Genomic DNA, 13,347 nt, shown 5'->3' on the forward strand with positions numbered 1-13,347 from the left:
GCCACGTTTGACAAGACAAGAAAGCTTGTAGTGAACTTTGAGGTTCAACTTTGATCGTGGCATTTCTATTGAACAGAGCCTGAACAAAGCAGCACTGTCAGAAGTGCTAGAAGGACACACAAAACTGTCAGCTCTTTATTACCCCGTCTCTGTCTCATTGTTGTTCTGCTGCAGGAGGATTCAGCACTCCTCAGGTGCCCACAGAGTAGAATTGCACGATGAATAAGAATATAAACATCTGAAGTGGTTAAAACCTTTGCATTTGCAGGTCAGATGAAGACCGCACCTCTAACCCTTTTCCTTTTGATGTAGCTTATATGTAACAGCTGGGATTAGCTCAACCATCAGAGACTTTGATGTGTGAGTTCATTTTTACAGAAATGATTTGCAGGTAGCTTGCAGTGGGGCTTTCCAGTAAGACATAATAGCTGGATTGATGTCCGGATTGCTGATATCAATGAGCCTCAGTTGGGAATGTGTTTGCAAGTAACTGGAGTGTGATTAAGACTCTTTTCTTTTGAAACAGAAATTACCGTTGTTATTGTTAGACCACCCTGTCACCTCTCTTTGAATTTCACGATCACACCTTTCTTTGTGCCAAAACTAGAACTAACAGCACAAAATGAGTCAAAACACAGAATGTGGAGCTCAATCAGACACACAGCAGGTGGGGGCTGACACACACATAGGACCCCTCTCCTTTAACAGAGACAGAGGCTGCTTTAGACTCTTTCATATTTTTTCTCGCTGTCTTTTCATCTCCTGTGTGATTTGAAACAGCCTTTCAGGCCTCTATCACTAATGTACCGAAGAGGCTCCCATTGTTAATGTTACAGCGCTATGAGTTTCTTTTGTGTGTGTTTCTCTCTGCTCCCAGAGGACTGCGCTCGAACCTGATAGGCAGCATAGGTTGGCTGTGGTGGGATCTCTTTATTTGTGCTTTTTTACTATGTAATTATGGAAATAATTCTTCTTTGTTTTCGCCTTTCTCTGCTGAGAGGCCAGTTCATAATTAATTGGTAGCATGAAGAACTGGCCAATTTTAAATCACAAGGGAGGGGTCGAGGGGGCTTGTTTTATTGGCTGGTGCCTGGTTGGGGCAACTGACGGGTGGAGCATCTGAATTAGATTAGATTTAATTAAGGCATGGGGCCCCGGACTACACACTGCTACAGAAATAGGCTGTATGCCAGGGCTGCCAGTGCTTGTTGGGGATTCAACACACTTAGACTCACACACACTGCAGAAGCTGCCCCAGGTCTTCAAGGTCAGGTAGACAGAGGAAACATGCTGGATGGTGTCTGGAAGACAGAGAAAACAAGCAGAAAAACTCATCCTCCAAGCTTGCTGTTAGACAATTGATGTCGGGGTAAATACCTGCCACTCTTCACGACAAAGTAAAGTATCTGTCACAGATCCCAGATCTCAGTTAAGTACGTTTCTTTTTGCTATTGTTGTCACACCTAAAATATGCCCACAACTGCCAGTACCTCCTCACTGGAAGCCGATCGATCTATTAGGCCGCAAGCCTTGCAGGATGGATGCAGGAGGATTGCCTGTGATCTGACAAGTCTAGTGAGAATGTAGCTCCCTCATGTTTTTGTTCCTTTACATCCATCAGATATGCTGAATCCATGGTTAGTTCGGGGTAGTTGCTGAAAGCACATTTCTATCGAATAGCCTTTTCATTTTTTTGTTTGCTTCATTTAGATTGGTTAGGTTTTCTGTGTGTGTCATGCAGATGTAGGCCTACTATGTGTGTGGATTTCCAGGATCCAGTGATTTCCAGGAGCTCTAAGAGGAAATGTCACAGCATCAAGATGTCAGTGCATCTGGTCAAGTAATAGCCCGATTGTTCAGTGTTTCTATCTGTTACTTAGTTTTAAACTAAGCTAACCTAACCATACCTAAAATGTGGGACTGTACCTTTATGTGCGCTAGAGCCTCTTTATGTATGATGGGAATTCCAGTGTATATAAATGTCTCTTGTTGGAATCGGAGAGTGGGTTTCTGTTTCATTTGTGTTGGAGGAGCTGTAAGGTATTGCATCAGGGTCATTTTGGTTGACTTTTTAAGGAGCTGCACCTAATAAATGTGAGGAGAATTGCCAAACACAATATCCCCAAGAGGCTGTAAGTCTATATAAGCCTGGAATACATCAAAAACCTCCAAAAAGGCTCGCCTGCTTTGCACAGGCATTTTCAGATTATTGATTTAACCTTAAGATATCTTGTAAAGGTCATTTCCTGGCAAGCTTTCTGGGCAATATCCCCAACTGTCTACATGATGGCTGGTGGACAGGGGAGTTCTTTTGAGGATATTAGGCTTTAATGCACATGTCTCTAAAGCTGCAGCGTGAAAAGCTCAAACACAGAGCACAGAAAGTGTTTTGAACTTTTTATGAGGCACGCTGAGGTTTGATGTTTACTGCCTCCTGAGGCATTAGTGTAATTTGAACTGGAACAGCAACTGTAAAATACTTTTATGTAGCTCATTCCTCATTAGCACACACTTTCTGCAGCCCTGTAATAAATAGGATTCCTTCCAGTCTCTCTCACTCCTTAATACAACAGTACTGTCGGCTGGTTCGCTGGAACACCATTTACACGAGCCCCATCCCGAGTGCCTGATTGAAATTCTCACACGGTAATATCAGTCAGCGGAAATGTTTAAGTGCTATTCCCTCATCCTATCTGGAATAATACGCTGCAGTGCTCTCTGGCATTACAGTGGTCCCTCTCCTCATTTCAGGCAGTGGCTTGGCTGCTCTGCATTTGTTACTGCTGGCCACAGCTCTCATCGTGAACATTAAGTTCCCTGGACTCCTAAGCAGTTTGCAGGCTTCCTCTCTCCCTGTGACAAACATGGTAAGCTGTGACAGCCCCTGGTGCTCCTCAGCCTTCTCTCATCTTTCATGGAGTCACATTTTATCTAAAAAACGCTGTAAGCTGTTTTGCCCTCACTGCATTATGGAGCCTCTCTGTTCCTTCAGAGTGAGGAGTGGGGTCCCCGCTGTTGAAGAAGTAGCCTCTGTACTGTTACATGGTGGCGGATTTGTCCGCCTTGTCTCTGGAACCTCTCAAGCAGACTCTGATTATATAGTGTCTACAATATGAATCGGAAAACAATTTACTGTTTCATATTCACATTTGCCTCCCTCACTGCCTTCTTCATTCCCCTGGCTCTGCAACTCCATATCTCCTCTTCCTGTTTCCCCAACATCCTACTACTTAATTTGTGTTCCTGCTCTTTCCGGCTTCTGTTCCCTTCTGTGAGACCTTCACTCCCACCTCTTCTTTCCTTTCTGTTTAAATCATCCATCCTCATTTCGCTCTTCATCTCCTTCCTCTCATCTGCAGAAGCTCCAGGCCAGGACTTTGTGACGCTGGACTACCGTCTGCGCTACTACCCCAGCATCACCTACGCCGTCATCGGCAGCGCTGTCATCTTCGTTCTGGTAGTGGCCCTGCTGGCTTTGGTCCTTCACCACCAGAGGAAACGGAGCGTCCTCCTGCCCCGAGGTGTAAGAGGGAGCTCACATCACCACCATCACCACCAGCCCCTGCTTTTGTCCCGTCTGGTCATTTTGGACCGGGGCCATGTACATCCCGGGGGTCCATCTCTCTCTCCTGGCTCCCCCACAGCAGCAGGCCAATACAGCTCAACTCCCCAAGCGCTGCAGCTGCTGTCAGGGACCCTGTATCCCTCCGGACTCTCCGTGGACTCACCTCCGTCATACTCACAAGCTGTTCTGGATGTCAGGTGAAAGGAATAATGATTCTAACAGCTGTGTGGACATTTATAACCATTTTTCTGTAGCCTAAAGCAGCATTGCAAAACTGGCCTTAAACAGTGTGCTGAAAGTTGTCTCTCTAGTATAGATTAATCTCCTGCTATCAGAAACATCAGACAGCATCTGTCTCAGCTGTGTAGTTTGTAATGAACAATCATTTAATCCTCTAATCTGTTGGGTACTCATGTCTTATTAAACAAAAGAGTTTAAAATCTGATCAGATACTGAAAAAAACAGCTTAACAACACTGATGTAGAGAATAATAATATGGTGAAAAACATTTTTCAGCTTCTGATGATTTGCATGAAGGTTATATGCTATAATTTTGGTCATTTGTTCAAAATAAATGGATAACAGCGCCTCCTCTCAAGGGTAGATTATAAGAAGTGTCTCCCAACATAATTTAAATTATTTCTCTCAGCCCTTTATCTTCTGCTCTTTTAATTGGATGCTAGTTCGTAGCATTCCAATTAACCACAGAATCTGTTACCCTCTTGCTTAAAGGTCTTGGTATTCACTCACTCACCACACTCCTCTAATGTAGATAGACACATAGTCTTCTGTGGTCAAATTCAGCTTTGTAAACTCTTCAGATTATTATTTTAAGACCAATCAGCCAGTATTTTAAAGGCAAACTTCTTCAAACTCTGCTGTTAATGTCCATCTTTAAAAACTTAATAGTTAAACCTACTACTACTTGAATTCATACATAAAAGTATCTGTACAATGACTGTATGAACAGCTCATGAACCATATCTTGTTTTTCTCTAGTCGGCCTCCCTGGTTTGACCTCCCTCCGCCTCCCTACCTCCCAGATGGAGAACTTCCCTCGGAGGGCGAGCTTCCTCAGTATGAAGGTCCACAGGATGCTCAGAGCCACCCCACAGCTCATCCCTCTGCACCCTCCACACCCAGAACTGTGGCCCCGGGCACACAGCCAGCTTTAAGCTCCAGAGAGGAGTCGGACCAGATGTAGCCACTGTGTTAGAGAGTGATAATACGTTAAACTTAGAGACTGCTGGACTGAAGGACCAGGCTGCAGGGCAGCATGAGGCCAGGACAGTCCACAACAAAAAGGCCTGCTTGGGCAGATTCAACAAGAAGTGAGAGACAGAGCGGTGTCCTCAGTTCACTGCTGGCACATCAGCTGACTGAAACGCTGGACTGAGACCAGCAACTGTGTGTTGGCTCCCCCTGCTGGAGTCTTGACCACACTACTCTATACACTTACAGATGTATTGATTATTCTTTTTAGGTCAATTCAGCTGAATTGTTCTCCCCTTGAAGAAATACTGTTTATGATAAGTCACCGCAGGCTGCATCTCCAAAGAGTTTGTGACATTCTTCTTTGTCACAAACTCTTTTGCAGCTCTTGGATAGCATAGCATAGTCAGTCATGCAGTATTTCGTCGTGCTCCACACTGTGGTTTACATTTCATATTTCGTGTTTGTATTTGTTTTTAAATTTAAAAAGACACAAATAAGAAATACAGTCTGCACTGTTGAGTACAGGACTTTAAAGGAACACCCGCAGTGGAAATAGCAGGTCATTTTATTCAGTTTACAGTGTTACAATCAAAACTAAGCTAACCATATTTCTAGACTCAATTAACATTTTGCAGCTTTCTAAATAGTACTTAAACTCAGAAATAATTGTGGACGATCAGTAGAGGTTTTAATGTTTGTTTTTTTTCAACATTTTTCACAACGTTTCATTTTTTTTGGTTAAATAGGAATAACATTACATTTACATTGAGTTTCATAAATCATTCCTCTGAGCTAATGAACCACTTCTGTTAGCAACTTTCATTACATTTCAGACCAATAACTGTTTAACATAGAGAAAATACAAAGTTTGGTTGAGGCCTTATTTTGTGTTTGTGCCTTTGTGTGTCAGATGAGTTCAAATGATTGTATATAACTATGGATGTGCACCATTCAGAGAGAAAAAAATCATTCTTGGTAAGTATTATTAGACTGATCGAATGCATATCTGACACATCTGTGTTTGTCTGTTTGTTCAACACTGTACATAGGAGATAGAAAACATAAAGAAATCTATTTAATGTAGAAAACTATAAATGGAGAGATGAATGTGTAGTATGTAGTTGTGATATGCATCTGTAGAGCCAAGAGTGCACAGGTACAAGAAAAAACAATCAAACCAAAGATAATCATGTTCAGTTTGACACCTAACCCCCCCAAAAAGGAACAATTATGTATTTGTACCTTCATTATATTAAACCATGTTGTGATTTATCAAGAAAGAAAAATACATTTGTGCTATTTGCTGTAAGACTGGAAACCTTTCTCAGGAAAAATAGACATATTGTATTGTTTTGTTCTAAGAAGCACATCACATTTTCAGATTTTTTTCCCTGTTTGTAAAGCCCATGCTGATCGTTTTATCCCTTGTATTCTGTACATTGGAATTAATATAAATTCATGACTCGGATGTTGTGTGTGTGCTGCTTTGGGGAGCTCTAATATGATATTTCCTCAGCAACATATTATACTTTTTAATATATGTTTATTGCAGTAGTGACTCCCAAAATAATAAAGATGTAGTAGCAAGAATAATTTAAACTGCCCCAGTGGGGGCAGAAGTCTTCATACCCTTTATATGAATACAAGTGCCCACACACCAATGTGAAAACACATTCTTGAATATAAAAACAGTATATTTGCCTCCAGTGGTGTATACAGACTAAATAGCTCAAAGCTGTGTTAAAGTGCAGTAAATATACAGATACTTTCCAACACTGAACCCCTTTAATCATGTTTAGAGATCCTCTGCTGGTGTGAAGCACTTGTCAAGAGAGAGTTAGTGAAATTAAAGTAATTACCATTTAGATGAGCTCTTGAGTCCACATGTTGAGCCCATTCATTAATGTTGTACCACACTTGCAGCTGGTAGATGATAGGAGTCCTGCAGTTCCACAGTTACACCAATAGATGTCACCGTGCCACCGCCGTGGACAAACCTCATCTCACCATCACTAGTCAAACCTAATCTCTGTCCTGAAACATTGTCATACATGTCTAGCATTGTTTTAAAGTGTGTGTGTGTGTTTGTTGTTGGTTTATTAACATTTCTGGTAACATCATTAGCATGCAAATTTTGGATACATGGCAACTATCTGCATCTCTTAGTGAATACATAAACAAATTTGATCTGATTTGCCACCCTCATTTTCTTTGTAATGCCTCGCCATCAGTACCCTGTGTCTGACTGTGCCCCTCCCACCCCAATATCCACATCACATTATGATACATCAGATAACAAGTGATACCATCTTTGACAGCACACACCCGTCCCCTCTCTCCTTGTCCTTCCCATCACTCTACCTGCCCTTTGCTTCTTAATAGTCCTTTATCCCAGTCTGCTCATCTTTTATCTTCCCACCCTCACACATATCTCATTTTTATCCCCCCTTCTCCCCCCTCATCCATTTTTTCTCTCTCTCTCATCACCCCACTCTCCTTTACCTCATCTTAAACTCTGGATGCTGGAGGCCCATGTTTGCTTAGCCCAAGCCCTTAACTACACAGACTCTAATTAAAAGCCTGCACACTTCTCTTTTGCTGCCTGTTCCCCTGTCTCTTTCTGCCTGACAGCTGGTGCATTGGGAAGATAAAATTTCAACATATACGCTGCAATGTAGCATATGTTGTGTGCTGCAGATACTGCAGTGGTAGCTCTTGTGGGAGTAGTGTGGAGACGTTAATGTTCATGCAGATGAGGATTATTGTTAACAGACACCATGGCGATATTCCAAAGAGATGGAGCAGAGAGACTGGTTTTTCCTCTCATGGGGGTCTTTCTTTTGGCATTACTGTCGCCGCTAGCTATAGGATATGGTGCAAGTGAGATAAAGCTGCTAATATCCCTCATACAATAAAAACTGTAATTCTCTCAATTGGAGCTGAATGAGACTCTTGAGATTACGGTATATTTAATTTGTTCATATGCTTCTAATCATATTTATACAGGAAAGATGAAGAGGAATAAAGCTAAAATGAGGGAAATCAATACAGATTTTGCCATATAAATGTACACATTTACTGTTCACTATGCTCATGTGGCTCTCCCAAGGCCACTTTCACCCACACATGCACTCACTTGGCTGTTGTGCCATCGCTCCAGTGAACTGGAGATAAGACCCAGTGTTTTCACATGTAAATGGTGTGAGCGTGGAGGGGAAGGAGGGTGCATTGTTAGCACGGAGCAGCTCTGAGGGGCTCTGAGGAGCTCTGCTGAGGGTTTGGCCGGTGCGGCCCTTATCAGATGAAGAGCAGGCCTCTGAGGGAAGGAGGGGTCAGCGAGGGACAAGGGCTGGGTAGGGTTGAGGGGGCCAACAGGAGAATAGAACAGCTGGCGGAGTCACGCGTGCAACCCCAAAAACACACAGAGCCCAGACACGCTGAGCACGGTGGGAATCTCCTCAACTAAGAGATCCACAAACACACGACCTCTTGTGTTATTATCAGCCAGCAGCCAGCAAGGCTGAGCACATAATCACACACACTGCAGCATTTCACAGAATTGCAGACACACATTCTCTGAAAAACACAATCACAAATACACATTTCCATACAGGCGTCTTTCCACATCATTAGGTTAATACATACAAAAGCTACGGTCACCACAAGACACAGGGACCCGAATCACACTCAGAAACCTGCTACTTGCTTGGAAGGACAAAATCTGCACCCATTTCTACTGCCACCTGTCATGCTATAGCTAATATTAGCATAAAGATTCTAGTACATGTATACACATGCATCATGTTTATCTTGATTAAAGCCACAAATTATCTAATCACTGCAGATCTAACAACAAACAATTTGTATCTGCTCTAGAATCAGTGCATGTCATGTTCTCAGTACATGAATCACACATCAGATCAATGTGTTATTGACTTCAGGGAAAGGGAAAGAGACAGAAAGTTATAAACTCTGCTCCTTTTTGCACATTTCACCCAAAATAGTGGATCCATCAGTCAGCATACCGATGGAAACAAAAATTCTCATATATATGCATGTATTCATATATGCACAAGTCAGAGCAGCAAAAACAGCTGAAACAGTAACACTTCCCTGCTTAAGAATAGACCAGGAGGTTGGCTCTTGTTCTTTCCATTCAGGCCAGTGTTAAACACACAAACTAGCATGCTAATGGGTAATCCCTGAGGACCAGCCACCTTTGTCCCTGCCCTGAGAGGATGTCTCTCTCTGGGCATTGGGTGACAGCCACCAGGCTGCTTGCTACTGGACAACCAGCATGTTGCCAGATACTGATCTCAGTGCTCCAGAGGGATGCCAGCAGGTTGCCAGGCCCTGATTGGTATTTGACGGGCAGAAGATTGGCGTCTGTCCTGATTTCCTTTTTGTTTCTTTTCCTATCAGCGATGCACCAGGTGGAGGTCTTTCTTGTCTTGTCTTTCTTAAGGGAGAGGAAAGTGAGAGTGTGGCGTAGGGGTGTTTTGTCATGCAGCAGGTGGTCTGTATGTGTCAACAAAGGGCTCCAGTTAATCTCATAGACTACAGTAGTATGAGGTTGCTACTTTCACTGCTTGTCTTTAAGCCCCATTGAGTGACCTCAACAACAATCCAAAGCATCTGAAACAAGCTTTGAAAACAAATAATTGGTTTACAAGATAAAGGAGCAACAAACACTGATTCTGCTCCTGATAGGGAAAAAGGCCACTTGACATTTAATTTGTTTTTGCTATTACCTGTCAAGCAAATGTTTAATTTGAATGGTATTCAGGGGAACTAATTTTTTATGCAAATTGCTCAGAAGTGTTCCTGTGGTTATAAGCACTTGTCCATGTATCTCTATGGATTAGGGCATTCCACACTGCAAGGTGGACAGTGGGAGAGGGAAGCAAGTGGAGAAAAAGGCTGTCATTGATTTGCTGATAGGGCATTCCTCAGTGCAAGGTGCAGTGAGGAGGCCAAAAGAGGAGGAGAAGGGGGATGTAAATTCTCTGGGTATTTCTAATCCTCATGATAAGATAAAATAAACAGGAAGATGTTCTGTAGATTACATGTGAGTGGAGCCAAAGGGGGACCGGAATGAAGCTTCAGGATTGATGACAACATCATGTACAGTGTGTGTGGTATTATATGTTGCTTGCCAAAGGATCGTCATGTGATGATTATTTTAAACAATTTATCCAGCCCTGGTTCTATACTGTCTATGATGAAATATGGTGGCCTCAACCTAACTCTGCACACTCATCTGTCTTTTTACCCCCAGAGAACTGAGCTCCACATACAGCAGCACCCACTACATGTGCAGACTCATTACAAACACATGTATACACACACACACACACACACACACACACACACACACACACAGGCAATAGTGTCCTATTCCTTTAACTTTCAGGTTTCTGCAGATTTTAGGTTAAAAATAAAATGTGTTCATTCAAGATCTGCTTGTGGAATTTGATAATTCAGCCTTGGAGCTGTACCCCTCATGGTACTAAAATCCTTTTCCTCAAATTATACCATCTTCTCAGTTCTCCAACATCCATCTTCACAGTTTCATTCAAGAACCTTCTCATCCCTTCACCACACTCCTTCTCAAAGCTTGCACCCTTCCCCCAGTTTCCATCCTCTCTCTATCAAAATAAAACACACGCAGCATACATCCAAGTCCCCCACTACCACCCAAGGCCACCCCATGCCTCGCACGTTCCTCTCAGACAGGGAGCACGACACTGGGCCCCCCTCTAGTGTGATCTTCGCTGTGCCTCACCCACCCCCTGCTCGTCCATGCCCCCCAATTCCATCCATCATATCTGCCCCCCAGCTTCCATCATGTCTCCACAAAAGCAGCAAACCCAAAGAAAAGAAAAGGCATTAAAAAAAGAGAAGAATACAGCCGCTACCATGCAGAACAGTGCTGGCCAGAGGACCGCCTTTTGTCCCGGGCCATGCCTCTCTCGCCTCCTGCAAACACACCCTCTTCTCTGAGGGAACAACAGCCCAGAGGCCTGGGGGATGGAACCAGGGTGTGATGCTATCTAAAGCAGTATAGTTTAGGCCCCCTCCATGGCCCCTTGGTCACCAGCAGATCCTATGTGTCGAGCTGTCAAACAGGGCCGCCCTGGCCCTCCCTCTGTGTCCACGGGCACTCCCTCCGGGGGGGGCAGTAAGGGCCCTGAACTACTGACTCAGGGGCCCACAAGGCAAGACTCACTATGCTTTGGTGACCTGACCAGTGATGCTCTATGAAGTGGAACAGTAAAACTCAGGTGAGAAGGGGGGCCAAGAGCACATCTGCAGGGAAAAAAGATGGATAAAGTAGAGGATTTACATAGGTTGACATCAAAGACACCTTTAGCTTTTTGTGTGATATGTGCACTCGACTGTAATGCTGCTGCACAGATTTGATTTCTGATAGCTTAGGGGGAGAAGAAAGAAAGAAAGACCTTTTATCAAATGCTGCATGTGCTGAAAGAAAGAAAGTAGAAAGTAAAAAAGAGCTAAGAGTGAGGAGGGGAGCATATAAGTGAATGGACACCATCCGTTTAGGACAAACAAAAGTGGGCGCCTTTCTGCTGGTGCTGATGTTCTGTTGCTGGCTGTCCAGCCTTTGTGACCAAAAGGAAGCGAGGGAAGTCCCAGCTTGGTCACGTTCACACCCTCTACTGATAGAGCACCTCTCACTGCTGGTCATGGATGTTACAAAGTCCTGCAGCTGCATGGGCACAGAGGGGAAGTGGAGGGGGTGGACAGGAAGCAGGGACAGAGGCAAACTGAAATATAAAGAGTAAAAAAGAAGTAAGAGGAATAAATGAAAGAGATGCAATAAAAGACATCAGTAAAGCAAGATGGGTGAGAATTGTGCAAAAGGGTTCACAGACAAGGAAATTATTAATGAGGAGGAAGCCCGGGTCGGAGAAAACAAAGTACATGTTGGATTGTCCAAATTCAGTGTGCTAGTTTATGAGACCCCAGAGACTTGTGAGGCAGAAAGCAGACTGGTGGGATGAGAGGGGCTGGAGGGCTGAAAAGAGGGAGCCACTATTGTTAATTAGGGAATAGTGCCAGTATAAAGAAAGGCACAGGCACAGTCTTAAGTTGTAGGCATTATTTAGAATTTGCAATATCAGTAAAATATCATTATCAGTTAAATATATCTATGCTTTCAGAAAAACATGGAATAAGAAATCAGGATCAGCTTCAGGATTTAAGAGGATGGTAACAAAACTAGGCAAAGTAACACAATTACACACACTCCTCAAACACGCTCTAACACTCTAATGGAACCGTGACTGACCATGTTCCAGCTCTATTCACCAAAAGGACAATAGTGTGCTGAGGCTGCAAAACGCCAGTTGAATATGTGTTTCTGGCCGTGTGTGTGTGTGTGAGAGCCTGTGTCCAGTCTTCAGGCGCACAGATTGTGATTTTCCCAGGTGAACAACGCCATACGGCGCACTGCATCTTCAAGCTCATTAAAGACTATTCGGAGCTATTAGAAAGCATTCAGCAGGGTGTGCATTCCCCCACACTCCTGTGTCAGGGCATGGAGCCATGCCCGAAGGCCCCAGGGTGGGGACCTATGCTAAATGGGCCGAGGGAACACACCAGAAGGAGCTGATCCCTTTTCTTCAGCGATCACTGGTTGCGGTGTTGATGGATAGGATGGCGGGGAGAGTGGGTGGTGGGGTTGTGGATAGCAGAGGGGGTAACAGCTTGTTGAGTTCCCTTACTTGGTCATTCAAAATTCATGGTAACTGTTGAATAGAGAAAAGGGGGAGTTTTGGAAAAAAATGTTAATTTTGGTCATTTTAAGACTTTAAAGTGCCAAAAATAAAAAAAATAAAAACAGAGTTTTTATTTTCAGCTAAATCTGGAAATGCAGAGGAGGAGTAAATGATACTGTGGTGATTAATCAGCAAAGACAAACAGTCCCCCTTGTGGACAGCAGCCAGACTGTCAGGGATCAGACACCTATTGATTCCGCAGACCATAAAGCCACTGTGATGCCATTCAAGTGTTGCTAGGTAGAGTGCAGTGCGTGTGTATGTGTGTGTGACAAGGAAAGAGAAGAGAGCTGGAGAATGAGCAGTGCAGAGAGGCAAAGGGTGTAGCTTCCACCCCTGATGGTTATAAATGAGAGTCGTGTCAGCAGAGGGACCCCGGGCCATCTGTGATACTCACAGATGATCTCATGGTGCACAAAACACAATCTCAAATTAAGCTGTCCTCTCTAGAGCCACTTTTGCAAATATAAAGATGTACTTAAATCTCCCACCTGTCCTGGAGAAACCTGACCTGTTTTCCTTAACTGTGTCTTTAGGTTAAATTTAAATGAGGGACACTGCATGCACTTGTACACTACTCTTCTATTCTGAGGTAGAACTATTGAATTCAGCTACAATAGAAGATATGAGACTAGATCACAGGGACAGCACTGGCTGTCATGCTCCCTCTATAAAATATAATTCAGAGACATGGTATAAACTTCCATTGTTATGCTGATGATACCCAGCTGTACTTACCCATGAAGCCCAATGAAATAGAGCCGT

At 43.6% G+C, this 13,347-nt stretch overlaps 1 protein-coding gene across 2 annotated transcripts in view; it reads left to right on the top strand.

Moving 5' to 3' along the window:
• The window catches only part of ldlrad3 (low density lipoprotein receptor class A domain containing 3), a 64,989-nt gene extending 58,988 nt beyond the window's left edge, over window positions 1-6,001 (top strand). For both annotated transcript variants that reach the window (XM_028408041.1, XM_028408042.1), the window contains exons 5-6: window positions 3,360-3,762; window positions 4,565-6,001. In XM_028408041.1, coding sequence (XP_028263842.1) covers window positions 3,360-3,762; window positions 4,565-4,769 — 608 coding nt within the window. In that variant the 3' untranslated portion in view covers window positions 4,770-6,001. The remainder of the gene's footprint in view (window positions 1-3,359; window positions 3,763-4,564) is intronic.
• Window positions 6,002-13,347: the final 7,346 nt, after the last annotated feature.

The sequence above is a fragment of the Parambassis ranga genome, chromosome 6 (assembly GCF_900634625.1).
Source record: "Parambassis ranga chromosome 6, fParRan2.1, whole genome shotgun sequence".
Classification (NCBI taxonomy): Eukaryota; Metazoa; Chordata; class Actinopteri; family Ambassidae; genus Parambassis; species Parambassis ranga.